General features: G+C 40.9%; 5 protein-coding genes across 7 annotated transcripts; 3 read left to right on the top strand and 2 right to left on the bottom strand.

Annotated features, from left to right (window-relative positions):
- Positions 1-11: 11 nt before the first annotated feature.
- Positions 12-6,404, top strand: LOC134189385 (tetratricopeptide repeat protein 23-like). The gene is made up of 12 exons (XM_062657628.1): positions 12-224; positions 313-436; positions 779-995; positions 2,709-2,825; positions 2,884-2,935; positions 2,988-3,062; positions 3,134-3,207; positions 4,183-4,396; positions 4,458-4,526; positions 5,133-5,213; positions 5,269-5,351; positions 6,271-6,404. Exons 1-12 carry the CDS (start codon positions 15-17, stop codon positions 6,344-6,346), a joined length of 1,392 nt encoding a protein of 463 aa, XP_062513612.1. The 5' UTR covers positions 12-14; the 3' UTR covers positions 6,347-6,404.
- On the bottom strand, positions 6,334-11,385 carry LOC134189408 (low density lipoprotein receptor adapter protein 1-like). The gene is made up of 2 exons (XM_062657661.1): positions 10,948-11,385; positions 6,334-7,053 (listed from the first exon to the last, which is right to left on the bottom strand). The coding sequence occupies exons 1-2, from the start codon at positions 11,383-11,385 to the stop codon at positions 6,538-6,540; spliced, it is 954 nt and encodes a 317-aa protein (XP_062513645.1). The 3' UTR covers positions 6,334-6,537.
- Positions 11,386-11,400: 15 nt separating this feature from the next.
- Positions 11,401-23,437, top strand: LOC134189395 (rRNA methyltransferase 1, mitochondrial-like). Of its 2 annotated transcripts, none has more exons than XM_062657648.1 (8): positions 11,401-11,708; positions 12,155-12,328; positions 12,394-12,454; positions 12,552-12,631; positions 12,692-12,785; positions 14,279-14,405; positions 14,508-14,633; positions 23,244-23,437. In XM_062657648.1, the coding sequence occupies exons 1-8, from the start codon at positions 11,401-11,403 to the stop codon at positions 23,249-23,251; spliced, it is 978 nt and encodes a 325-aa protein (XP_062513632.1). In that variant the 3' UTR covers positions 23,252-23,437. The 2 variants fall into 2 exon arrangements, with proteins under 2 accessions (XP_062513632.1, XP_062513624.1); XM_062657640.1 differs by lacking the exon at positions 23,244-23,437 and adding an exon at positions 15,211-15,478.
- Positions 15,519-16,517, top strand: LOC134189412 (cyclohexanol dehydrogenase-like). Its single transcript, XM_062657673.1, has one exon. It carries the CDS (start codon positions 15,570-15,572, stop codon positions 16,437-16,439), a length of 870 nt encoding a protein of 289 aa, XP_062513657.1. The 5' UTR covers positions 15,519-15,569; the 3' UTR covers positions 16,440-16,517.
- Positions 23,438-23,439: 2 nt separating the features above from the next.
- On the bottom strand, positions 23,440-26,971 carry LOC134189369 (MORN repeat-containing protein 1-like). 2 transcript variants are annotated; one of them, XM_062657609.1, is made up of 9 exons: positions 26,348-26,971; positions 26,215-26,286; positions 25,914-26,123; positions 25,433-25,611; positions 25,265-25,370; positions 25,085-25,210; positions 24,849-25,011; positions 23,881-24,509; positions 23,440-23,624 (listed from the first exon to the last, which is right to left on the bottom strand). In XM_062657609.1, exons 1-9 carry the CDS (start codon positions 26,451-26,453, stop codon positions 23,488-23,490), a joined length of 1,728 nt encoding a protein of 575 aa, XP_062513593.1. In that variant the 5' UTR covers positions 26,454-26,971; the 3' UTR covers positions 23,440-23,487. The 2 variants fall into 2 exon arrangements, with proteins under 2 accessions (XP_062513593.1, XP_062513601.1); XM_062657617.1 differs by having other exon boundaries at positions 25,274-25,370; positions 26,348-26,970.
- Between the last annotated feature and the right edge of the window lie 186 nt (positions 26,972-27,157).

Below are 27,157 nucleotides of genomic sequence, written 5' to 3' on the forward strand. Positions count from 1 at the left end.
GTTGTCCCGGATATATGGCATCAGGACACCTAGAAGTTGTTATTCCGTCGTCTCTTGGTGCCGGACAACTTCATAGCTCACTGGTCGAAGCACGTAATGTTGACGTCGCGCACAACAGTGATTCCGATGATGCCAGTGACGATCTGCAAGACGAGCAAGTAGCAGCTGAAGTATTGCTAGAGAAGAACTGGAAACGTTACAGATTAAGAGCGAAAAAGAGACAGGTAGAGCTCGATAAACGTGCACATAGCGTTAACTATAAAGCTAGTAATGTAATATTTGGGTTGAAATGTAGAGTTTGATGTTTTGTAGGGACACTTTGCTGTGCGTAGTTTGGTGCGATGTCTTGCTCTTACCCGCATTGTACACGGAGATGACAGCTGGAGAAGAGCACACATTCATTCAGAGCTTGCAACTGCGTATCTTGAGCTTCAAGGTTCTTAGAAAGTAGAGGCTGGGCCAGCGGATCCGAAGCAAATTGCATGTTCCTACGCAAATATGCCTTTTCTTTGTTAATCCGAAGTGTTCGGTCATGTTGAAAGGGTTGATCTTGTGATGAGAGTTTGAGCCGTTAAATTCTATACATAGCATGACTTCAAGTCTTGTTAGAGGTCTATAGAATAACATGCAGTGGGTAGTTGTCTGTGCATTCCCTGGGTTACTTCTTTAATTAATTAATATGATTTGCCCATGGCTTTAGGAACCATTGATTTTGCTGGCTTTGGTGTGCTGACTTGTTGTAGACGTGAAGTGCCACTGTTGTGTTTTATGTTTGAAGACATGCCAATGCAAGCTGTGAAGCATTCTCAAACTGCAGTAGACATGACTATACGTTTGTATCAGAAGCTCAAGGGAGACATGATAGAGACTGGAAGTGAGAATTATGGTGACGATGATCAGTTGGGGAAAAGAAGTAATCAAAACCTGATAGAAATACTGACTGTATTGAGTTCTGCTCACTTTGGTTTGGGAAAAGCTTTGTTTGCTCTTGGAAAGTTAGTGTAACTATTTTGATAATTACTTAATTTCTCGTGTATAGTAGGTGCACATGCACTGTAACAGACTGTAATGGCCAGTATGTCTGTTCAGATACACATTAACTGAACAGTACATACATTTTTTACAAGGACCCTTAGACTGCAGACACTACTAAGTACTTGCTACCATACTTTCTACCATACTTTCTACAAACACTATCAGCAGTCACTGTCTATATGTAACTTCTTCTTTGCTTCTTGGACAGAAGCTGGACTCCGGAGAGAGAGGCAATTGTATGTTAGTTCCTTGCCCAAGGGAACTTATGTATGTGGCCCTCCTGCACTCGAACTCTGACCCAAAGGTCCCAGATGTTTCCAATCTCCAACTGCACACTCTAACCAATTGAGCCACATACATACATACTTACATACTTATATACTTACATACATTTTTACATACTTTTTACATACATACATACATACGTACATTTTTACATACATTTTTACATACATACATACATACATACAGACAGACAGACAGACAGAGGCAGACAAACAGAAAGATGGACATAACACACACACACACACACACACACACACACACACACACACACACACACACACACACACACACACACACACACACAGACAAACAGACAGACAGCTCTGAAGTCTTATCAAAATCGGCAGAAGAAGATGGATTCGCGGCTTCAGCAAGGGAGGAGCGAAAGAGGAAGAAATATGCTAAGCTAACCCTGTCCAGTGGAGGTACTACTAGCGCAACACTCGTCCTGTTAGTCTTTGAACATTTTGGGAGATGGGGCAAGAAGCAGAAAGATATTTGAATACTCTTTTGTTCAGAGCAAGGGACTGTGAAGGGAAGAAAAACCATTCTGAGTTTGTCTGCTACTGGAGGAAACGTATAGCTGTAATTGTGCAGAAAGCTAATGCTGGAGTGATACTAGGAAAATTGAAGAGGATAACAGGAGGTCGGGGAGATGGGGTCATGGGTGATGATTTGGATGTACAATGTGGTGTTCACTAGTTAGTTAATTACGTACAGTTTAGTTGTAGTTTATGGTAGTTAATTAAGACTCTTTGCGTTTGATGTAAATGGCATAGGTGGTTTTAGCCTTTTTAAGTTTGAGACAGAGATAAGGATTAGTGTATATTTAGTGTTGTAATTGTGCTTAAAATGTATTGAAATAAATGAAGACAGACAGACAGACAGACAGACAGAGACAGACAAACAGAGAGATGGACATAACACACACAGACACACACAGACAGACAGACACACACACACACACACACACACACACACACACACACACACACACACACACACACACACACACACACACACACACACAGATGGCAAAATGGCAAATGGATAAGGAGCTGCCCGTTAAATGGTAATGCCCCCAGCCAGATGGCTGGGTTCCTGTGCACTAAGCAGGAGCTATGGGCCATGCTGACCAATCTCCTGGAGCCTAGTCAGGTACTCGCAGGAGCACCGACTGCGACTCTAACCAACTAAGCTATCGCACCACACTTTGCACCACACCTAACCACACACATGCACATGCACATGCACTCGCACACATCACACACACACACACACACACACACACACACACACACACACACACACACACACACACACACACACACACACACACACACACACACAACACTTTTGTCAATGACAATTTTTGTGTATATTTGAAGATATGCTGAAGGAGAAGCAGCTTTAGTAAACGCACAACAGTATGCAGATGAACTGCAATGCTCCTCTACTTACTCTAATCAGGTCACAACAGTAGAAATTTACAAAGCTCTAGGGCTGTATGTTTTGTTTCTAATTCCTTACTGTGGCACATTGTCAGTATCATGATTGTAATAGGTGTTGCTTAAAGCAGAAGAAAACTAGATTGGCCGGAGATTATCTAGACCAAGTATAACCTGTTTCCTATTGATTTTACTCGTTTTAATGGTTTTACATTTGAGGCTGAGAAACTTGCAATTAACCTCTATGGTGAGGATGCTGTCCAAATGATTGATATTCACCAGAATATGGGAAAGGTAGATATAGCATTTATTTGTACATATGTAGTTAATATTAGAGTGGGTGTTTGTGTTATTTATGGTTTTAGGTTAGGCAGCAAAGGAATGAGTTGGAAGGAGCTGTTGAGGAATATCTGAAAGCTTTTTCTATTGCAGTTACTAGGTAAGACTAACATTTTATTGTGCCTTGGTGCACGTGCACAGTGAGCATATGGTACTTGGTGTGTGTGTGTGTGTGTGTGTGTGTGTGTGTGTGTGTGTGTGTGTGTGTGTGTGTGTGTGTGTGTGTGTGTGTGTGTGTGTGTGTGTGTGTGTGTGTGCGTGCGTGCATGTGCATTTGTGCACGCATGTGCGTATGCGTGTGTGTGTGTGTGTGTGTGTGTGTGTGTGTGTGTGTGCGTGCGTGCGTGCATGTGTGCGTGCCTGCATGTGTGTGTGTGTGTGTGTGTGTGTGTGTGTGTGTGTGTGTGTGTGTGTGTGTGTGTGTGTGTGTGTGTGTGTGTGGTGTGACTGCCATATCAAGATTGTGTTTTGCTGTATTTTAAATTTTAATCGGTAAATTTGGTGTTAAACAGTTTATTATTTCTTGAGTTATGGTTGTTTTCTTGTCTTGAAAGCTGCTGCAAGTGATTGCAGATGAATTAATTAACTAAGTCCCATGATATACTCTAAATGTGTACACTTGTGTGAATCAAGACTTGCACCACAGGCGCTTTCATTTTCATAGCAGTACACAAATTTGATGCTGTACATGGTTTTCTCAATGAGATTATTGTATGAGATGATTGAATGCCACTTTTAATTTCTGTAACTTTTTGATAAGTAATTTCATGATTATGAAAGGAGGGGGGAGTGGGCATGCATAATTTATGTGGCACCAAATATTTTGTTGAAATATATATAGGAAACCAATGCTATTATGTTTAGTGTAATGTTGTTTTCTTTTGTAAATTCTTTCTTCTCCTGAAGCATTTAGTTGCTGACTAGCAGACAAATCTGCTAAATGTTTAATAATGATGCTTACTGTTTGTATGGTTTTGGCTTGTCAAGTTGTCTTTTTAGTGAGTGTTTGTTACCTTATTTGTCATCATACCATCTTTCTATTGTGCCACATTCATACTTATGGGTTGACTTACAGGAATGGTCAAGAGTCAGCGTCTGCTGCGGGAGCAGGTCATTGTCTAGCTGCAGCATACTTGGCAATAGGTGGATCTGATGCTGAAACAGTAGCAGAAGGTTATCTGAATGATTGTCTTGCAATATACCAACGTTTGCATGGTCCACAAAGCAAGAAGAGTGTAGAGATTCAAAAAGAACTTTGTCGACTAATGCTGAGGATGAGCAGGCATAAGGTATGCAGTAGGCTTATATACTGGATGTGACCAGTCATGTCATTTGCATTCTTATTTATAGGAAGCTACTGAACTGCTATTAGAAGTAGTTAGGGCAAGCTGTTTAGTCTATGGAGATCCCAGTGCTGAGGTGTGCTGATTAATGTTGTTTAGTTGATTTTGGGTTGCAGAAATGTGTAAATTGTATGTTTTGATTTTGTTTCAAATTATTTTTGTTATGTGTGTTTGTTTATGACGTGTAATATGTTTATGACGTGTAATATGTTTATACATACACACACATATATATATATCTGCTGTGGTCTTTAGTTAGTTTTACTCTTCTTCTTGTAGTACTGTAGTTTACTGACAAATGAATGGTAAAATGTGTTTGTAGTGTATATGTGCATTTTGTGTGGTAGGTGCATATGCATGCATGCAGACATGCATGTTAGTTTGTTTGTTTATTTGTTTATGGTGTGTGGTGTGAATTAAGCACAGTTCAAGTTTTGCAGGCATAGTTGTTATTTTAGTATCTATTATATTAGCGACATTGTAATGGTAACAGGTTGATATACTTCATTATTGGTAGCTGTCATTGAAGAAAACTTATTATTTGCTGAAGAAATGTGGTTATTGGTTGCATTTGAATAGCGAGACTGTTATGGACTATTGTTTGCTGTATTACATCTAATATCTTGCCTATACGGAGTTTCTGAAGTATATTGTACATGTACCTTCTTTTGTGATTTTGCAGGTGGCTGCTTCATACAAGTTGTTGGGCACAGTTTTTCTGTCTCAAGGGCATGTAGATCGAACTTTGGTTCAATACCAAAAGGCATGATATGTTACTTTGTTGTCTGTCACATTTCTTTGCTATTCTTTTAATCTAGAGTTATGAGATGTTCAGGACAGTATGTGGTCCTCGTCATAAGCAAACTGTTGATGTTCAGCAGAAGATTGACATGTTGGCTAGGTAATCTGGAATACTAATAACGATTTTGTGTGACTATTGTTTATCATTTCCATACCTTTTATGTATTTAGCTTGCTATGCTTTCATCCATGTCATTTCTAAATTGCTGTGCTGAGAAAGCTAGTTTATGCTTGCCATGTTGGCAGCTAGATTGACTAGTCGACTCGAGTATGCTGTATACTAACTCAGATGTATTTTTGGCCTGGTAATAGTCGGGCCAGCGTGAGAGTTTACTAGTTTGTGCTTGCATTCTGTTTGAAAGTTTAGGGCTAGGATTATTGTTTTAAATGTTGTATGTACAACTGGAGAATGCAGTGCAGCACCATCCTCCTAGAGTACAGGTACACGTATGTTCAGTAAGTTTGATGTTTTTGTAGCTGCATGAATATGTAGCGGATGAATGATTACTAGAACAAAGTTGATAATTGTTGCATCATAGTTATTTTTTGTGACATTGTTAACGTACTATTGAGGTTGTTACATCATCATCTTGTATTGTGTTATTACATTGACTGTCAAGCATGCAGTTAATTGTCACAACAGCCATCATGTCAGGTTGGGGGCCACACAATATTTTCTTCACAGACAGCATGTCTTTAAAAAGCAAATACAACAGAAAGTGGATGTGAGCAGCACTGAATTTAATGACTATAAAGCATTTAGGAGTGTTCACTATCAGTGCGAAATTTGAATTTATGAAATTTGGCAGATGCAGATATGTTCTGCACTGGCATTGTAATTTAGAAATTGTAGTATGTAGGAATTAAGTCTGGACATTCAGTTTGTGTCTGCTTGTGTTTCTGTAAAGGTACAGTGTACCTTTGACATTGTCTTGTCTTTACTTTAGCATTCTTTTGTTTAATTAACTTAATTAGTTGAGATGTAGTGAAACATTTGTACTGAAAATTTGTGTTGTTCAGATCATCAACTGCTGGTGCAGAGACGACAAAAAAATCTTTCAATCAGCGACCACGATTTAGAACTGTTGTGAAATAATGTAAGAATCTATTGAAAGTGTAGCATATTGCTAAGTAAGTATACTTCTGAAAACTGTAGTGCTGCTACTGTTGCAAATTAGAAAATGACGTCAAAATTGAAATGAGAAGTCTAGTTAAGAAACAAGCAAAGCAAAACATAGAAGACTGTAGCAATGCACTGACAGTTCGCTAATGTAGAGAATTGCTTGTTTAGAGGTCAAGCAAGTTTTCTACTGATCCCGGGTCAGCTTGCTCTTTGACTGTTGCCATGTTAAATTCTTCATCAGTATTAGAATCCAGCAAATCTGGGTGTGATCTGGCCTTTGCGAGGTTGGAGAACTCATCATTGATCTCATCAGTATCACTGGCAACTTTTCTATGTGTCGAAGCTGGTGCAATCAGTGGTGACCCAGTGTGAACTACATGGATTTGTTGTGGTGCTGGTTTCACTGGAATTTTTTGGACACGTAATTGAGATGGTGATGCTGGTGGAGGTGCCAGTGTTGGGATCATTGCTACTGGCACTGCGGAAGGAGGCTTGAGTTGTGCCATCTTTGCTGTCAGGGTGGGCGATGGGTTTGTAGGTGCCTTGGCAAAGTTGTCTCTACGTACGGCCTTAGGAGACGAGTGTGGACTGTTGTCCTTTGCAATTTTTCTGTTCTTGTATTGCCAAGATTTGTAAGCAATGCTAAATGCTCTGCTGACTGTCATGCACATAGCTTGCACCTGAAAAACAGAATAGAAGATAAATAAATAATTCGATCCGGACCAGTGGTGTGCAGTGGTGGATCCAGACTGGAAAAAAGGGTGGTGCAAACTAATATGCTTGGACAATTTATCGAGGTTTCACTAAAAGTTGCTGAATACCATACTGATAGTATACATTAATGTCTGAATACCAGATGAATTTCATATCTACAACATGGTATTGTATGTATGCCTCGATCAACATGATATATCATTATTATGGGTACTCATGAGGAACAGGAAACATACATTAATTACACAACAAACAAGATTTTGGCTGCGGTGGGTGTGTTGTTGAAGAGGAGGGGTCTTGACCCCAGGACCCCTCCCCTCTTAGGGCTGCCTATGTATATATTTTAGTGCCCTTAGATTTGCATGGACTCTACTTTAGTATAAACCGCTCCCGAGAAAATCTTGCCGTTTTTAGTATTGCGTCGTCAGGGTCATGTCTGTAGTTACGGTGTAGTCTAGGTATCTACTTTTTAAAATTAAAATCAGCTATAAGTTCAGGGCATAATTTATCCGGTATCACATCGCAGTTTGCGAATCAATTTTTGTATGTTGCGAAACAAAGTCAGCTACGTGTCGCACAAACTGCGATGCGGAATCAGAATGTCCCATCCAAGTACAGTACATAGGCGAAGGAAGCCTCTGCTGAGTGGGGGGGCACAACGGTTTGTCAGGCCATAGAAATCCAAGAACACTGCTAACTCTATGCCTAGGAATACTAAGCAACATAAAACATACTTAGATTTTACCAAAATAGCTTAGTCTTCTTTCATTAACGTCTCCACGGTGATGACTGATGACCAGCCAAGATGACATGGATAACGGAGAGCATTTTGTGGGGGCACGTGCCCCCACGGCCCCCCCAGTTCCGTCGCCACTGCAGTAGGAGCCTAACTAAACCTCATAATGCTGCACCCTTGCATTGCAAAGTGGTGAGAAGATACTATATATAATATACTATTATATCTTTATTCAATTATGAACCATCTGTACTAGGGTGGTCATGCTGTGCAATACATGAAACTAAAGCACCTTATCAGAACACCTGCCGAAACTATCATCTCATTAGCAGAAGGGAGGCAACAGAAACAGAAACTTGAGACTTCCATTGTAACTACGTAGCACGGTAAAAAGGAACAAAAGTAAGTAACAGTGTAGTCAGTGTACTTGCACTTTTACATCGTAGCTAATGTCACTACGTACCAACTAAAATAACAAACAATCATGCAATGTGTAGTTGCATGGGACTTTCCAACGTAAAGGTCAACACAAACAGCACTGTCACAGAAACACGGGAAGTACAAACAGCACAGCTTTTCCAACCTACTTGAAAAAGTTGACAAGCTTTAAGTTTGTGTTGCATATGCTGTTTTTCAACGCTCTGCTGAACCCTCTAGCTACATTGTCATGTCATCTTCAAGGTCATTCCGCTGACTTGCCTTTCACCATTGCTAACTTAGACTCGGTTCATCTTATCTTTGAAAATTTGAAGGTTGACAACCCTGAAGTACCATCGGAGTTGTCGCAGTGTATTGCAGCCGCAGAGAAAGATGACCAGCTGCATTTTCAAAATGTAAAGCTGTCAGGCGTACAGCCAAACGTACCTAGACTAGAGTGCATTTATGATGTCAAGATCACTTTTCACCAAAGCTATTGGGAAATGCATTCACAATCGTTTTGATGATTTACAAAAGGGATTTTTTAAAGCAGTTTGTCTCCTTGACATCAATCTGTGGCCGACTGAACGAGATGATCTAGCAGCCTTTGGTGTAGCTGATGTGTCTCTTGCTGTAGAGCACTTCCGTCGACTTCTATTAAAGAACAACGTATTGCTGGATGGGGTAATGACAGACTGGACCTTCTTCAAGGTGTACTGGATCGATAACTTAATTGCAACACCATCCAAAAATACTCTATGGTCACTGCTTCCGTTCCAGTACAAAGAGATATTTCCAAACTTTGTGCAATTGGTGTGCATACTGCTGGTGTTTCCAGTCAGCAATGCCATAGTGGAGCGTGGTTTCAGTGCTATGAGGAGGATAAAAAGTGACTGGCGGTCAAGTCTTAGTGAAGATACCTTAGATCACTTGATGAGGATTAGCGTTGATAGTCTGCCATTGGCACAGTTTGACCTTACACTTGCAGTCCAGCGGTTCTTCAGCACTCCAAGGAGGCCACACGTTCAGCCATATGGCTCAAAAAAACCGAAAGTTAATGAATTGCATATTTTGCTTCTAAAATTTGCATGGGCAGGGTGCCACTTGCTACTATTCAAGTAACTTCATTTCCACTTAGCTAAAGGGAATTGTGTTATGTACAGGTTATAGACCGCTGGCGAGTGTATAAACGAAATACACCCCGCTCCGCCCACGAGTTGGCACGAGCTGGGCGCAGCGGGGTGTTTTCGTTTATGCGCTTGCGAGAAGGTCTATAACCGGCTTGTAGCACCCGGCTGAGGCGGTGATATTCTCTAGGCGCGGAAGTTCAAATCAGTTGTGTAGCAAAATGTTCTGAAATCGACTTGGGCATTGAAACAGCAGAATTGCCAGTTATTGATTTTTGGAAGCTAGTAAACTGCTAGACGTTGTTGTTGTTTCTGATCAGCAGTCTTCTGAATCTCGTTTCCAATTTCATCCAGTAGTTTTCAGAAGTTTCTTGATTCGCGTGTTCCCCTAACACCACAAAAGCTACTGCATGTGCGCGGTTAGAGTGTTCAACGCATGGAAGAAATGGAGAAACAAGCAGCCAACTGAAGATCTAGAGGGAGCGCTCGGGCGGTACGTGCATGATCTGCATGTTATGAACAACAGAGAAATGAACTACTGGCTTGCAAGGTTTGTGCATGAAGTTCGGAGGCAAGGTGGAAAGCTGTATCCACCTTCTACCATGTAGCTGGTCTAGAGCCGTCTGTGCGCGCGAGTATCATTCTGTTACTGGACGCCTAACCACGGTTAATTTTTTCCAGAAGGACGACTCTCAGTTTAGTTTGCTCAGGTCTGCACTTGCTACACGCATGAAAGAACTCATCATGATTTCCGTGCGAATCCGTAGACCCGCGTATTGTTTGTTCTGGCTGACAGATATGTTTCAGTAGCCTAATCGTTATGTTCACAAACAATTCACATCTTGATAAGCCAGTAGCCCCAGGCAGTTGTACGGCCCAATTTATTGACCGGTCAATATGTAGCGGAAGTGGGATATGTCATTTATTGTAAGCAAATACTGGACACTGATTGGCGCAGACGAAGCTAGGGTGCTACAAAATAACAAATTTAATAGTATCATCACTATTCACAGTTTGGCACTGACTATGAACTTGCGCATGTACACTAGAAAAGCATGAACTGTCTGGGTATTTAATTAATTAATTAATTGCTCTGCTTTTAAAAAATATGGTTGATACGCAATTTTGCATTACTGCTACTCAATTTGCAATTTGTGTAGCAATACCGCTACGCAAAAAAAGAAAAAGTAAATTATACCCTGAAGTTGTTACCGGGAGAAATTGAACTTATCTTGAGGCATAATATTAATTTAACTGCCCTCCGTCTGACACAGTCCCCAGCGTGGGCGGATGGAGTACGTGCAGTTGTGTAATTCGGTAATGTACTGTACAACTTTTATCTGCTCACACTGAGACTTCATGGCTGTCTAGTTGGGAAACATCGTACTTTCATTTGCCGGGTTTTTCCTTTTTTTAGTTGATGTATTTCCTGGTGTCGAAGTTTGCGGATAATTTAGACGCCGGGCTTGCCCATGTAGTACGGATGTTGTGTATAGTACAGTTACTAAGTACAGCAGAACAACTACATGCATGACAGCAGACACACGTTTAGCTAGTTAATTAATTAATTAAAGCCCTACCTTCTTTTCGTTGTCTGCTCTCGTCACGTGCACTTTCATTTTTCCAGTGTCCATTTCTTTTGCGACGAAGGCGAATACAACTCGGTGCCGACGATCAGTTCCACAGTAAGAAACTCTGTACAGCGGAATGTCATCTACCACCATTTTGGTGGTCATATCTTTCAGTTTCAGACTTTTGTCTGTGACTACTATAGACATCTTCTTTCCAACGTTTCGTGACTCCTGCGATTGACGCCAAACCTCGGTTACCACATCGTTTGTGCATCCTTCTCCAACTCCAGTGGGGTGGTAGCCAGATCCCAGGTATGTGACATGGAAAGTAATGCCATTGAGGAACGGATCGTCTTCTGCAGCCTGGGTTAGATTGTAGCTTTCTTTGCCCATCTTCTTGCGTATCTGACGTGGACTGTCTTTGAATGATGCAGCCAGCGAGCTCATTTCTAGGTTGCAACAATGTTTAGGGCGGGGCTACTGGTTGACGCATGCGAGTTCGTGTCACGTGTGGAAGCGTGTGGGATGAGGAGGGTTCCGTGTCAAATTGAAGGCTGCTCATTCCTTTTTTGGACAAAGAGACACTGCAAATACTTTGAGTCGATACCACTCGGTAGGAAAAGCGTACTTTATCGATGTAAGACTCGTCGTTCAAATGGTGAGCCGCTGGAACTGGTGTTTGGGCTGCAGCCTTGTCTAGCAGCACTGAGAGCGCAACGACGTGTTATTCAAAAAGTCTACTTGAGGAACGACTATGGCCAAAGACCGAGGTAATTCGTTTTCTGTGTGTAGCGACTGCATGATCTGAATATAGAGTCTAGATAGCGAATCGATGACTTATCAGCGTCTGTTAATTAATTGTCTTGTGTGTTTGTTTGTCTGTCTGATTGTTTGTATTTTTATTTGTCTATTTGTTTTTCTGACTTGTCTGTCTGTTTGCTTGCTTGCTTGCTTGCTTGTGGATGTCTAGCGTAGATTTTGTTAACGGTTTCAGCCTATATTCATCTAGTTGTATAGGATTTTAAATCTTTTATATTTTACACGTTTGCGAAGGCATAACATTTGCTAAATTAATATTTTGCTATTGACTGAAAGTTTGGTGGCTGGTTTATACTTTTAATTAATGTTGTTTGTTAGCTGTATGTTCATTGTCTTGATTATGTCAATGCATGGTCATGGTAGCTTTCCAGAGGAATGCATTTATCTTAATTATCAGGTCTCAATTGGACACAGTTGTTGAACTGGCTCAGGAATATAATATTCAACTGGAAGGAATAAGCATTGCACGTTTGAATCATATTAGTAAGGATCGACCTCATCAAGGTGTAGTTCTTGTAACAAGTCGACTTGAGTTTGAAGATCAAAATGTCACAACAAGAGAAGAGCATAGGTACAGCAGTATCGCTGGTATTGTATCTAACTAGACGTTGTTAATTAAGAGAAATGACTTCATAGGTCGTTGCAAATTGGTGAGAATGGTGTACCAGCTTTGTGGGTAGTTTTGGATGAAATTCAGGTACAGTAGAGTCAAACATGTGCATGCATATATCTTTTCTTGCATTGTCTTGCTTGTGTGTGGACAACAACAGTTTAAATTGGTTTGAAATTCTTAGGATCCCATGAATCTTGGTGCTATATTGAGAACTACTCAATTTCTTGGAGTAGAGAGAGTTATAGTATCTAGAAAGAACTGGCAAGTCTTAATGAATGCATGGATTTTCTAAGTTGTTTATATCGTGTGACTGGAATTTAGTGCACCTTTGTCTCCCATTGTGAGCAAATCGAGTGCTGGTACCATGGAAACAAAAGCTGTTTTTGCTGTTGGGAGTGTAGTCAAATTTCTACAGGTATGTGGTAAATTTCTTAACTGCCATTTATAATAACTATATATGTCATGACTTGTTGATCTAGTTTTACTTGAATTGTCAAGAATTGTATTAATTTAATGCTGAGCTAGGTCACACATGTTTATAACTACAGTAGGTAGGTCCGGTGGACACTGTTGTTGACAAAGTTTAGTACAGACAGAGGCGTAACTACACTGGGTTCAGTGGAAGTTCAGTAAACCCCAACTCATTAGGGTGTGGTTGTTTCTAGAATTGCATTCGTCGCATCTGTTGCTACACTGTCCACTTACTGGTCAGCTCTCTTCAGTACGATCTGGACCATCGAGGTCTTAGAAATCACCTGTAAGTTTCATGTCTGAAACAAGGAAATGACAGCCAAATTTGTTGGCATACTGGAAATCAGGCAAGCTCGTAGACGGGCTCCGTAATGCATAGTAATTGGTTAGCTGTATAGCTATGTATCTTATACACATGGTTAAAGATTCACTCGAGTTTGTTGCAGCATTGAACTTCATTTACTGTTTTGTATAAGTAGTAGGAGTGTACTGTAGCACAACCGCTGTAGCTATACCTGAGGTCCCCTGTTTTAGTTGCAGTATAGTAACTACTATTGCATACTATTTACTTATATCAGATTATGTACAGTCACTCTTTGGGTTACTTTTTAGTTTGCTTTTGCTCTTAGTAACTAAAACATTAATATTAATTTAAATCATATTTAATTTGATTAAATGTTAGCTTATATTGATATCAAAATGTATCATTAATATTAATTTGAACACCCAAAAAATTTAGGCCTGGTTACGCTGTGAGTACAGAATTTCAAAATTATATTGCATTTTTATGTTTTAATAGTATGTACAGCATTGAAATTGATAATTGTTGTAATAACTTGGTAATTGTTATTAATGAAATGTCCAATATTTGCTTTGGAGCTTTTGCATTATGCTGTTACAATTTCATTTTTGCAGCACTCATTGATGGTTAGCTTGTTCTGTTAATTAGGTGGCTTGCAGCATGTATAGATGTAGAAATTATCTTTGAGAAGTAATTATGCTATGTTTTTGGAATTAGCATGAACGATTTGCGGTAAATTTTTAATAGTGTGATTTGCATGCAGACAGTAAGTCTTATTGTTACTTATTCACAACAATGCTGCACTGAAAACTTTATGGTTGGTCAGTTGGAAATTTTCTATTTTTTTGAGTGCTCAAGTTTATTTGTAGGTGTACTGTTGTGTTGATGAATTACATTGCAATTACCAAACATTGTTATCTGGTGTTATAAAGGAAAGAATTGTTTTAATGAACAGGATTTTTGCTTCTCTAGCAGGTTTAAATTGTGACAAAGATGGTGTTGCACGTTGTTTTGCAATACTGCATGGTTTATATATGCAGGCAGTCTGTATACACTTACATCAATTATATAATTTTTGGAATCTGTAGATAGTTTATAGTTTCTTGATTAAATGTATATGCTACTTATGTTGCTAGGACTGTGCACTTTGTGGATGGGAGGTCTTGGGCAGCTGTACCTCTGAAAACAATTTACAGGGAGTAGATGAAAGACTTGATTCTGTTGAAGACATTACTCTGCATGGACCTATCATTTTAGTACTAGGTATATATATACCTACTTGATGGTTGCATATACACTGTCTAGTGTATTTGCATGCTGATAACTGAGATTAATTGGTGTCCGTCTGTTGTGCTTTTGTTTAAGGTAATGAAGGGAGAGGTCTTCGTCCAAGTGTAGTGAGAGTCTGTTCTCGGCTTGTGACTATTTTGCCATCCTCTTCAAGTCTTTCCACTTTAGGATTGGATTCACTCAATGTCTCTGTTGCTGCAGGTGAATACACTTACATGCACACTTAACTGACATGCAGCTTTGTTTAATTTTTTTGTTATTGAACATTTGATCAGTGTGTTTGGTGTGGTTGGCTGTATCGGTTTCAGCTGTTTTGGCTATCAAGAAATAAACAATGTTATTCAAATAACATACTAGTAAAGTAAACTTTTTTATATTTACGAGTAAGATATCGACAATACCCATTGACCAGTATTATAACTACACTGTATAGAGCTTCACCTAAATTGTTGATCCAGCTACATATGTACGGTACCTTGTTACATGGGTCTAGACACTGGTTTGATATGATTTCCTAATCCAGTTTTGTGAACGTAGTGAAATGAAATCAATTGAGCATCACAGGCTGTGTGTACACGATTGCATGGTGTCGAGAAACTGGATTCCAGGAGGATCAAGAAATTAGTTGTTTAATTAAATCACGGGTGCTGTCAAGATTATACACTTCCGCGACTTGAAATTTTTTTCTTGTTGTGCTGGTGGGAGGAAATGGGTCACTGAGCTATGCATTATTAGTGTGTTAGTATGTCTAGAACCTAATTGCATTGTTCTGTCACAGGGATACTGATGTATGTTCTCCAGCAAAAGTTGAAATTTTGTAACAGCATTTGACGTAGGAAAGGACAGCACGGAATCTAGCTTCATAGATTAGGACGTGTAGCTTGGTTGACACTGACAATGACTGAATACGTTTACAATAATTATTAATGCAGAGTTTTTGGTGTAGCTGCTAAATAAAGAATTGTAAATCTAGTCTTATCATACAAGAATTGCGATTATGTATATTAATTGCAATAGTATAATTGCCGAGCGTAGTATCATTAGAGTGCTTGCTTTACTCGAAACAATGGGCATCACGTGCGTCAGGTAACTACTGTAAACGCTCCTCCTCCAAGCTGCGCGTTCTTCGCAAAAACCATGTACGGGAAACGATTTCTGGCGGAAGAGCAGACTCCTCTCGATCAAGAGCACACCAGACAGCGCTTTACTGGCAAAGTAGCTGTAGTGACAGGCGGGGCCTCCGGAATAGGGCGGGGAGTAGTGGACCGCTTTACGAATGACGGCGCAAGCGTTGCAATTGTTGACATTGACAGCGATTTGGGAAAGAAAGTTAGCGAAGAGCTATCGGGCAAAGGATTCTCAGTCCAATACTACAATGTTGACGTCTCCAACAAAGGAAGTTGCGTGCAAGCAGCGCAGGACTTTGCGAAACTCAACGGGGGCCGCATACACTTCTTAGTAAACTCGGCAGTTTATTTTGGATCGCAAGGACTGAATGCCGAGCGCAGCGACTGGGACATGAGCTTCAAAGTGAACGTCGAAGGCTATGCCAACATGGTGCAAGCTTGCTTCCCTCACATGATGGCAGCCGGCGGACGAGAATGTGCCATTGTCAACGTGGCAAGCATCTCAGCACATAGGGCGCAGCCAACTCGATGGACTTATTCTGCTACTAAAGGAGCAGTGGCTACAATGACAAAGTGCATGGCTCTTGATCTATCAACACAGGGAATCAGAGTTAACTCCGTTAGTCCAGCTTGGATATGGACACCAGAGGTTGCCAAGGCAGCTGAATTCAATAGAATCAAATATGAACCTACCTGGGGACCATTCCATATGCTACGTCGAATGGGAGAAACTTCAGAAGTAGCAGCTGCCATTAGCTTTCTTTGTAGTAAAGATGCCTCATTCATAACAGGTACAGACCTACCAGTAGATGGTGGCTACATGAGTATGGGACCAGAAGGTCTGGGAGAAAAGTCATGTTTTGCTGGAACAAAAAAGTGAGGCATAAAAGAACACTAGACCTTTCCAATTGTAAGAGCATGTGCTATGTTCAATTAATTCTATGTGATTGTTTTGGAATGCGTACTGAATCTGTGTCTTTGTAAGTCACATCATGCATGACATCGTGGAACTTGTAAACTACTCGTAGAGACTTTTCTTCTCCCACACATGGATCATAGAAGCCAGGAAGACCACTTTTGCTTGCTGTTTGAAGGATGAGTTTTGAGTCTCTCACCTGGCACTGCAGAGGAACAATGACATCAATCACCTTCTTCTGGTCCTGTTGCTGTTCTCCAACCAGTTTGCCATACCATGCCTCTTCAATTATCAGTCCAAGTCGTTGTCTTTCAACGCAAATAGATCTTTCATATGCATCTTTCATCAGCCGCACAGATGACACGGCTTCTTGTTTTCTTATAGCCATAACAGCGGCAGCTGCGTCTTGCTGCTCTTGTATCTCTTCAATTTCCCTTTGTTTTAAGAAAGGCTTAACAATTAATGCCTTGATAGCCCAATATGCAGCAACAGGAAGAACAGTGCCATAAAAAATTGCTTCGGGAACTATAGCACCTGATGTCAGTTCAATAGGGAAGATAAACTCTTGCATAGCACGTGTAACCCTGAAACGGCAGCAATTTATAATGATTGAATTTCACAATATTAGACACTTCTAACTTGATCTTTAGCTTGATGCCTGATGGCACACCAAGTGACACTGTTGCTCCTACCCAACTCTGCTCTGAAATTTTGGTGTTCACACCATACTCAGCACCGATACCAATCGTACCCGCTTTCAGTCCAAGTTGAAGTCTTGTTTCTTGTGAATACTTATATACATAGGAGAGGCGAATATAAATATCAGGAAACCCCAACTTAAATGACAGTAATGCCCGATGATTCTCAAAGTCTCCAACTATCGATGAAGTCATTGATGACTCTGCCCCTGATTTCCACACTAGAGACCCACTTGTGTGGTCACTAAGCCTTCTTGTTAGACTTGCTGTGGCAAGCGGTCGAAAACCAGCAGGAGAACTGATGAAACTAAGACCAGCCATTCCATAGGTAAAGCGAGTTAGGTTTACAAACATTCGACTACCACATAAGAAGCCAGATCCAGCACCCAAGTCAAACTCAAACCATCTACTTGGTGTGACTACATGACGCAGTAGGATAGCGACATGACCATGTCCTTGACCGTTTTTGGCTAGCACTGTACCAGAAAGTGTCAGAGTGTCGTTTTTGGTCAGCGGAGCGTCAACTTGTTGGTTCATTGCAATCCCACTCAGTTCCACACCGGCGTTGTAGTCACTATACCCGTCGTCCTCATAGTTCTCGAAAAATTCGGTTGCATTGATGGAAACCGAAGTTCTACCTCGAGGGTTAGTTGCTTGTTGCAAACGTTCCTCCTCTTGTCTCCTCTGAAGTCTCTCGTATTCTTCTCGAATATCTGATGAAGTTCTGGTTTGAGTTTCCACTTCCCAGCTTGCCTCGAGACCTTTCTTGCCGTAATTATCATATATGATGCGCTTTTCTGGATCACTGAGCACAGAATGCGCCTCCTTCAATCGGCTGAACAGACTCTCTGCCGCAGTTTTGTTTTCGCGATCTTCGTGTTTGTCTGGATGGTAGATGATGCACAGACGACGATAAGCTGCATTGATCTGCTCAGGTGACGCCTCCTTGTCAACATTTAATAGTGCATAGTATCCGCCGTCGTCGTGCTCGCCTGAAAAAGCCGCCATCAATTATCCGGGATAAACAGTCACGTGAACTGTAGGTAAAGTAGACACAGTATGTCTTTACCTTCTGTTCAGAAGCAAATACAACAGGACTGGGAGAACAGAGAGTTTATCGAAGTACTTACGCAGAGTGTCAAGAAAATTGCTGACTTTCTAAACGCTTTTGGTTAGTAGTCTACTTTGTACGTGTACTTGTGTGCATGTCATCGATCTCGCTGTCAAATGTGAACTACTGCCGTTTTGATACTGCTATTACTGTTCTTTGTAAATCAGATATGTCAGCAAGATCAAGACTTGCCAAATTGAATGAGAAGCTGACATCACTGGAAAGGAGAGTAGACTTCTTGGAGGCCAGCGTACGTTAAACTTATTTTTACAATTGTCTGGTATGGTATATATGTACCGGTAGTTTTCTGCTTTTTTGCTGAACCGCGTACACAACAGACAGACAGACAGACATGTAGACATACAACAGACAGACAGACATTGTTTTATTCTCTCCCAAACTGTAAATGTAACAATCGCAAAATGAAAGCATCCTAAACAGTAACAAAAACTACTGAAATGTCTGAAGTCATAGCTATTATCGTAATGAACATAGTGCTGAATATCTACATCAAAGAAAAAATCATCTATCTTACATGCAATCTACTTATCTTCTTTAATATAACTCTAGCATTACATCTCTGGATAATTATAGAATTCTGTCTACGCTATCTCGTCCTGAAGTCGGCTTCAGTACTTCTGCCTTCTGAATCTTTTGATTTCTTTGAGAGTTAGGGTGACTTCAGGAAGATATCAGCCTTCTGACCTCAGAACCCAAAGTGTTCAAAAACCAGATGAAAGTTAGGTGTTGTGCCATCCTGAACTAACAGAGCTTTGTATTTGCTTTTCTTTCTCATCTCATGTCTCTCAGCTGCATAGCCTCCACATCCTCTTCACTTGGCTTTGACATTCATTCAGCTGTCAAGTTCTTGCTTCCAGTTAGACTAGGAGATGATGAAACACCGAGGCCTCAATCATTGTCAACCCTTTCAGCTACAAAGGGTAAGCTTTAGCGCAATCTAAGCTCAGAAGTTGGCCTCTTGAGTGCAGCTCATTGCCTGTCTTCTGCACCTCACAGAAAGGATGCTGCAAGATTATGTTCTTTTCAAGGGAGGGGGTCTGGGGCTTGGTTAGAGGCCTTACCATCTTCAGATAGATACGCACTTATTGCTAAGGATTTCTGTCTAGCGTCCTCTCTGAGGCTCGGTCTACCAATGCCTTTTAAGTCATATATAAACAAATGTGAATGTGGAGTAGAACTGGATGGAACTGGGTATCATCTTCTCACTTGCAAGTTTGGGGGAGGACCAGTCTGGCAACATGATTCTATAGTGTCAGGATGGTGCAGCTGTTTGAACGAGCTCCAGCTGCACTATTGGAAGGAGCCAAGAGAATACAGAATCTGAGAATTGCTCCGATATTTTGATGTACGATGAATCAAGCACAGAGTTGGACGTGAGCATGGCTCACCCTTGGAGCAAAGACATCCTAAATAGAGCATCTAAAGAGACAGACAGACAGACAGACAGACAGACAGATAATTTATTCTCACACAGATTCTACTTGTACATATGCTAGGATTATTCAAATGCAAATTAATCCTTGCAAACAACAAAGTCATTAACTAATGGACTTGACTTTGAATGTCAAAATCAAATAATCTATCTAAATCACCATGATTAGGTGACAGACAGACAGACTGACAGACAGGCAGGCAGGCAGACAGACAGTTTTTTTTATTTTTCCAGTATACGGGTAAATCTGTGGTCCTAGCCTACATAGAACAATTCTATGGCGCAGAGCTACTAAAAAGCCACCAGACACTAAAAATGGATACATAAGTGCACAACTAAAGGCCTGTCCACACTAGACCAGAATGGATCGCGATCCGATCGGGATAGCAAGCGTCCACACTGCACTTTGAAAACGATATCTCCGCCTCATTTCAGTATCACGTGACTGATGACTGATGTGTACGTGAGGCTTCTTTGCTTGTGGAAAGCGCTGATACAGTGACGTAAGGTGAGCGAGAACAAAGACGAGTGAGGTGTGCTAGATGTTCCGACTACACGCGTAGCATACGTGAAGGTAACGCCCACTATTTCTAATTGGATTCAACCGATCGCAATCAAAACCACCTTGCGATGTGGATCACGATCCTATTGCGATCGAGTTGCAAGTGTGGACAGTGTTGCAGTTGGATCGTGATTGGATTGTGATTCGGTTGCCAGTGTGAACAGGCCTTAACAGTGTCAGTAAAGAAGAAAAATGAAATCTGTTACTCAGTTAAATTTGATCAGTCAAAGAGAGGACAGTTCTGTATTCTTGCACCAAATTGCAAAGGAAGATCTGAAGGTTATTCTGCAGAGCTGATGTACGAGAAGAAGAAACGACGATCTTGAGTTGCCAGGGGACGTAAATTTCTCTATACTATCCAAACTAGAAATGTCTAAAAATACCACGGGAGCTAATCTGTACTGTGCAGACTTTGTCCGTCATCCACCATTTATGGAGCAAGATCCTAGTCCTTCATATCTTTCTTGGTTTCGTTTGGCTGCAACAATCAAGTTTTCCTCAGTGGATATAGTCAGTTCAAATAAAGCGATCTGTCTGTCTTCATCATGGTATGTTATGATATCTGGACGTTGAATGATGTTGTTAAATCCTGGGGAAGTGGTATTTCTCTCCTGGAAGATCAATTGAAATTGTTCAGCCTTCTGTTAGATGGCATTTTATTTAAATATAACGTGCAAAACAAAGTTATGTCACCACGTGTATCTTCCTTCATTCAATGCAGCAGGGCAGTTGTTAACAACATACATTAACATTTGGTCTTTGCCATATAGGGGCCATTCTTTTGTGTCTGATTTGTTCCATCGTTTTAGGTTCACTGTTATGCGGGAGGACATTGTGGATAGCATTCATAGCAAACGAGAGCATTTTGTCATTTAAATTGTATATAACTTTACTCCAGATTGTTTCCCAGAGATTGTCTCAAGACGTAATACAGAGCCTTGTAGAACACATGACTTAGACTGGTTAATTAAACATTGGAATTTGTCTTTATTTCTAATGTTTGTTTTGCTAAACGTTTAACATTTAGACCACGTGCGTCAGATGATCGAACGAATGACATTGCTGATGAGCAAGCCCTAAATTTGTGATGGTTTGTCATTAGCTTTATGGTTGCTTTAACGTCAGCAGGGTTGATAACTCGATCATCGCGTGACAACAGTAGTTGGCTGAGTCTACCCATTTGAAGTGACCTATATGACGTTGATATAGCTGGCATATCCCTTGCAAGATGATTTGATGGTAGATAAAGTAGTGCTGTAGCTGCACAATGAGATAGATGACACCAACGTTTTAGGTAGCAGGTCGCAATGGACTATAGGAGGGGGAGGGGAGGGGGAGGGGAGGGGGAGGGGGAGGGGAGGGGGAGGGGGAGGGGGAGAGGGAGAGGGAGGGGGAGGGGGAGAGGGAGAGGGAGAGAGGGAGAGGGAGAGGGCCTGGCAGCTTCAGTTAATGAGTAAATTTATGACAGAGACATTCCTAGTAGCGTTTTATGCAATTTAGTGATAGAAATGTTATGTAGATTTTGCATTTCAAATGGCAGCCAGCCAGACTAGGCAGACAGACAAACAGACAGATTTCTTTGTTTTGAATCAAATTGTAAAAGTGCAATATCAACTCTAAATCTGACTAACTGACAGAAAGAAAATCGTACCAGATGTACTTTAGTACACAACTTGAGCTCGTACTAAAAACCAGTCCAAGGGTGCAATCACTGCATTCGAAGACTAACTGCCAGAGCTGTTGGAACTCTTGCTAGCAAACGGACGCTTAGAACTGTCAGCAACTTGAGCATGCACAATAGACTCTGACGTCATGGTAGGCATCAATAAGAAGTAGAGTGGCGTTTCTACTCCACTTGTTGTAGTCTGTTCGAACATCAGCAGTGCTTTCGCTGCTTGCTACGAATGTCACTGCAATCAGTTCCAAATGTTGTTTCTTTTAGTGTTTGCCAAGCCGACGATGGTCATCACAAGTATTCATTAAAACCAACAAGAGGGTGCTCGCTAGGCAGAACTGCTAGAACTGGTCTGATGGTTCTAGAACTGTCAGAACTATCAATTGAATGCTATAGAACTTTGTATTCCCCGCCAATTCCAGTTGTAGAACTAGTATTTGTACGCACCCTAAGTCTGCAAATATGCTCTTTAAAACTAATGGACTAATTGTTATCAAACAACTTGTCAATGGCGTTCTTACATCTGACAGTCTTGATAATGTTTTTTTGAGAATTAGGTAACCTCGTTAGTATACGTTGCATGTTTGAAGTATTGACGAGAATATTTCTTCCTAAAAGTCTTGAATTGACTATCATTACTAGAAGATTTTTCACTTATAAGGCTGCATTGCTTTGAAAGACGACTATTTAGGAAAAGTCAGCCTGCTGTCCCATCTCCTGAAATTGTTCAAACACAACAGAAGACATGTCAACGATGTTCCATTTAGCAGAATTTTATATGGAATCTGATTCAGTGGTGAGGCTCTGGCAGTGATCAATATAACAGCCTGCCATCAGTGATTGACTGAACAAAATTGCTTTATTAGTGTAAGAATGCTGAGGAATGAAGAACATTATACAATTTTACATACATAAAGAATCAAAATGGGTAAGAGGTGTGTAGATCAAAATCCATTTCTTGTTTAGAAATGTGTACTCATACAATCGGAGCAAGAGTTACAGCAAGACAATACATACATGGATCTACAAGTATATTATATGCCCTATGTATGCATGCATACAAGAATTCATAGTTAACAACATGGAAATACAGCAACATTACATTCAGAGCTACCAACTGAATGTGCCTACTAGACTGATTTGCTTGAGCACACACATGCTTAAATACATGGTACGCATGCATGCAGGCGTATGTGTGTATGCGCCATCTGTAATCAACTGATGTAGACACTGTAACTGATTATATACTGTGATATTCTTGTTTTACAGATCAATAAAGGAGACAATGGGAATGTCTAGATTATGAGTTGATGTGACTCTGATGTGACCTATACTTGACTTATAAGAGATGATTGAGCAGACAGTATAAGATATGGTACTGATTACAAAGTCATACCATAGCAGTTTGTAATCTGTTGAAATTGCTACTTTTATGGATAATACAAGATGTGAGTTACACAACAGTTACACAACAGTTGTTGAACTAGCTTCATGTTCATATTCAACTGTATGGTTATTTTGACACCGATTTTCTTCTGCTATTTGAAATAAGTTTAGGTTTCTGAACAACAATTTGGAGATAACCCGGTTCTGGTCGCTTTTCTAGAAATGGAGGTTCAGTCACGTCGCTGACAATGAGCACGTACCGACCTGCAATAGAAAAGGTGATTTTAATTACATTATCAGCAAATGATTAATAGTGAGAACATTCAAGTCATAACCTCAACAGACAAGACCAAATGGACAGAAAATTAATGGACAATAACAGATGGACGCAAAATACCTAACAATTGAAAAGTAACGTGCTATTGACAGCTAGGCAATTGTTGACTAGTTAGGCAAATGCGTGCAGGTGCCACATAGATTGGCAGTGTATAGACATAGGTCAACAAATTGTGTGTTTAACCTGGCCTGCAATATTTGTGTGCCAAAACTGTTTCCTCGTCTAAAATAGGTTGCTTTTTGGATTTGATTGGGCTTGACTGTTGACATCTGTCTTTAGATTTGTAGTCATACATGAGCTTGTGTTGAGCGTTCGATTTGGTTGTTGTTTCTTTTCGTTCCAATCTCTGTTTTGTTACTGGTACTTTTGACACTTTCTGAAATGCTGTAGCTGATCTTTCAGTGATTGGTTGGTTAGAAAGTCTTTGTTTTTCGGAAGGCAAGACAAGGTTGTAAAAACAGGCTCTTCCTTTTTCTGTATAAGTTACTTCTACAGGCTTCAAGGCTTCTAGAAAGGCATTGGCTTCTGCCAAAGTACACTCCTCTAGTGAATGAAATGTTTCAATAGGAACTTCGCATTTGGACATCTTGGAATGATACTTAGGCTTGGCAGGTTCTGTGAAACCGCTGCCAACTGAAATAGTTGGGACATCAGGATTACAGATCATGGTAGGACTGGACATAGACAGTGAGATTGAAACTGGATGAGAATCAAAAACTGTGTCATCAAATGCACTGTCTTCGCTGTTTACAGACGTAACAATGTCATGTGTAGGAATTTGCTTGACTTCATATGGTTCCATTTCGAATCCACTATGATGAAGAAACAGAAAACAAGTCAGATCCAATAATACAGCAAACTTAGCTAGGAAACACAGATATCGTGAGCAAAGTTATATAAATACGTGTACTTTGTTGCAGTCATGCCCTTTGAGAGAAATGCAGTCACGCAGACAAACAAACACACGCACACACGCACACATACGCACGCACGCACACACACACACACACACACACACACACACACACACACACACACACACACACACACACAGGTTCGAGTACATGGACAGATGAAGATGCAGAGAAGACAGAACTCGAGTAACAAATGGACTCTAGCATAGATAGAAACAGACTGCTTAATTGTCGTACAATGGTGACTTCATCAGAGCAAAGTCTTGGACAAGTTCTTTATGTTCAGGTTTGTGTGAAGACATCGCAAATGCAGGCGTTCTCTTTCCCATTGCTGAAGGTGAAGGCTGGTAGCCGTTGCGATGCCTGTGTCCTGCTGTTATTTTCAAAACTCTTCCAGTTTCTATGTATGTCATAGGATAATGCCACTATATCAATTTGCGACCTGCAGCTGTTGCAACGTGCAACGAACTCACCTGCAACAACGGTCTCTCCTGTGTCGGAAATGCACTCTACGTTAATGACTTGCAATTTGTTTATCAAATTATCAACAGGCGCATAGATTGTTTGAGGACCAACGATTCTAAGTCGTGTCACATTACCTAGACACACAGGATTGTCATTGCCATAGTCAGATGGATTAGATATCAGCATACTAGACGTACTCTTTGGTGCACCGTTGTGAAACAACCCTTTGAACAGTATACCGCTTGGTAGGTGAAGTGACCCGTCTCCGTGGTAACGATCGTTAGACCATAAGCCCTGTTTACAGTAGACGTCTACCTAGATGAAGATTCCTAGTTAGTCTGTATTACGCTGATCACCTTGTATCGGATTCCAGTAGTCCCAACAAAGTCTCCTTGCCCGTGGCGCTTTCCATCTCTCCACTTGCCCCTGTAGTGATCTCCGTTGGCATAGAATTGTGTGCCGCATCCGTGGCGCCTGTGATCGAGAAAGTGACCTGTGTATGTTGCACCATTTGAACAGGCTAGAACTCCATGTCCTGCACGTCAAAGATTGCAAACATCAGTCGATCGTTGCATGAACTGTATCCACTGCATGTATACGTGCCTAAGACTGCGTGTGTTTTGTAATTGGATGGATCTAGATATACGCGCAAACAAGTATTGTCAACGTTTTTCTCTATCGCCCATAGAATTGCTAAGTGTTCTGAAAACACGAACCATGCTAGAGTAATCGCTTGTCACTAAAATGTTGATATATCTATATAAAGGAACGCCAAGTGGGAAAAGCGAACGCAGACACTACAGCTCACACGGAATGACCAGTGCTGTACGTGTATACCTTCGTATTTTCCAGACTTCCAGCTTCCCTCGTAGCGTGAGCCGTTGCTGTACGTCATCACGCCTTCCCCACATGGTTCTCCCTTGAGAAAGTTTCCTTCGTAGTTATCGCCTGAGAAAGCGTAAGTTCGGAAGCCTTTGCCCTCTATCTCGTCATTTCTAAATGACCCCTGGTAGTAGCTACCGTCTTTCATGATCAGCTTGCCTTGTCCTGCGATACCAGTCACAAAACACAATCAAAATGTCAGTTTTCTAGCTAAGTAAAACGTATTCACGGTAATTTGTTAGATAATCGGTTGTACCGTGCAGTTTCCCATCTTGCCACTGGCCTTCGTAGCGGAAAAAAGAGTTTGGGAAGACATATATACCATACCCTAAACAAAACGACGATTGACAATACTTGACTTCTACAAAGAACGCGATAGTCGGACAGACCGTGTCTCTTGTTGTTTTTTTGCTTTCCAACGTACTGCCCTGGTCGAATGGGTTTTTTTCGGAGCTCTCGTAAGACTAGTTCTCCTTCTTTCTGCTCTGATAACATGATTCTTGACTGTGGACAGAAATAGTGGTGGCAACCGCTTGCTCACCGTCTAGGTGTCCTTGGAAGGGTTCTTCTACGCTATGTGATTCGCTAAGGAAGCTTAGTGGGAAGTGTAAATTCGTCCAATCTATACCAGCCGCCTGATATGTGTGTAGCGCTCATGCACTAGCATGCTTCTATAGATGCCGTCGTGTATATTCTTGTTGCCGTTAAACCGTGTATCTGTAATACAGTTGTACAAAATTCCGCGGGGACTAGCTCACAGTGCCTTTCCGCCAATAGTACATAGTAGGTTCTAGAGCAAGGACTGAGTGATCGCGGCATGTCAATCGCGATCAATCGCTAGCGAGCCACTGTACATTGCCAATTTGGTGAAAAGGTGGTAGACGTGGTTTTGCGAGCAAAAAAGAGGTTTTGTAAGCTCAGTGTAGTAAATTTAACTTAACCACAACCATATAATTTGCAATCTGACCAGATAACGTAGCATGCGCAGAGGCAGCAGCCATCACATAAATTTTTTTGTTGCTCTCTAGCTACAGGTCTGCGCCCGAGGCTAGTTGCCGGGAGTAGCGAGGCTTCTAGTCCGGGTTGCACAACAGAAAGGGCGTAGTTCTGTATGGCTCTTCATCGAGCTCTTGGTACATATATATATATATAATAATATATATATATATATATAATATATATAATATATATATAATATT

This window comes from Corticium candelabrum, chromosome 1 (genome assembly GCF_963422355.1).
Source record: "Corticium candelabrum chromosome 1, ooCorCand1.1, whole genome shotgun sequence".
In the NCBI taxonomy this organism is placed as follows: domain Eukaryota; kingdom Metazoa; phylum Porifera; class Homoscleromorpha; order Homosclerophorida; family Plakinidae; genus Corticium; species Corticium candelabrum.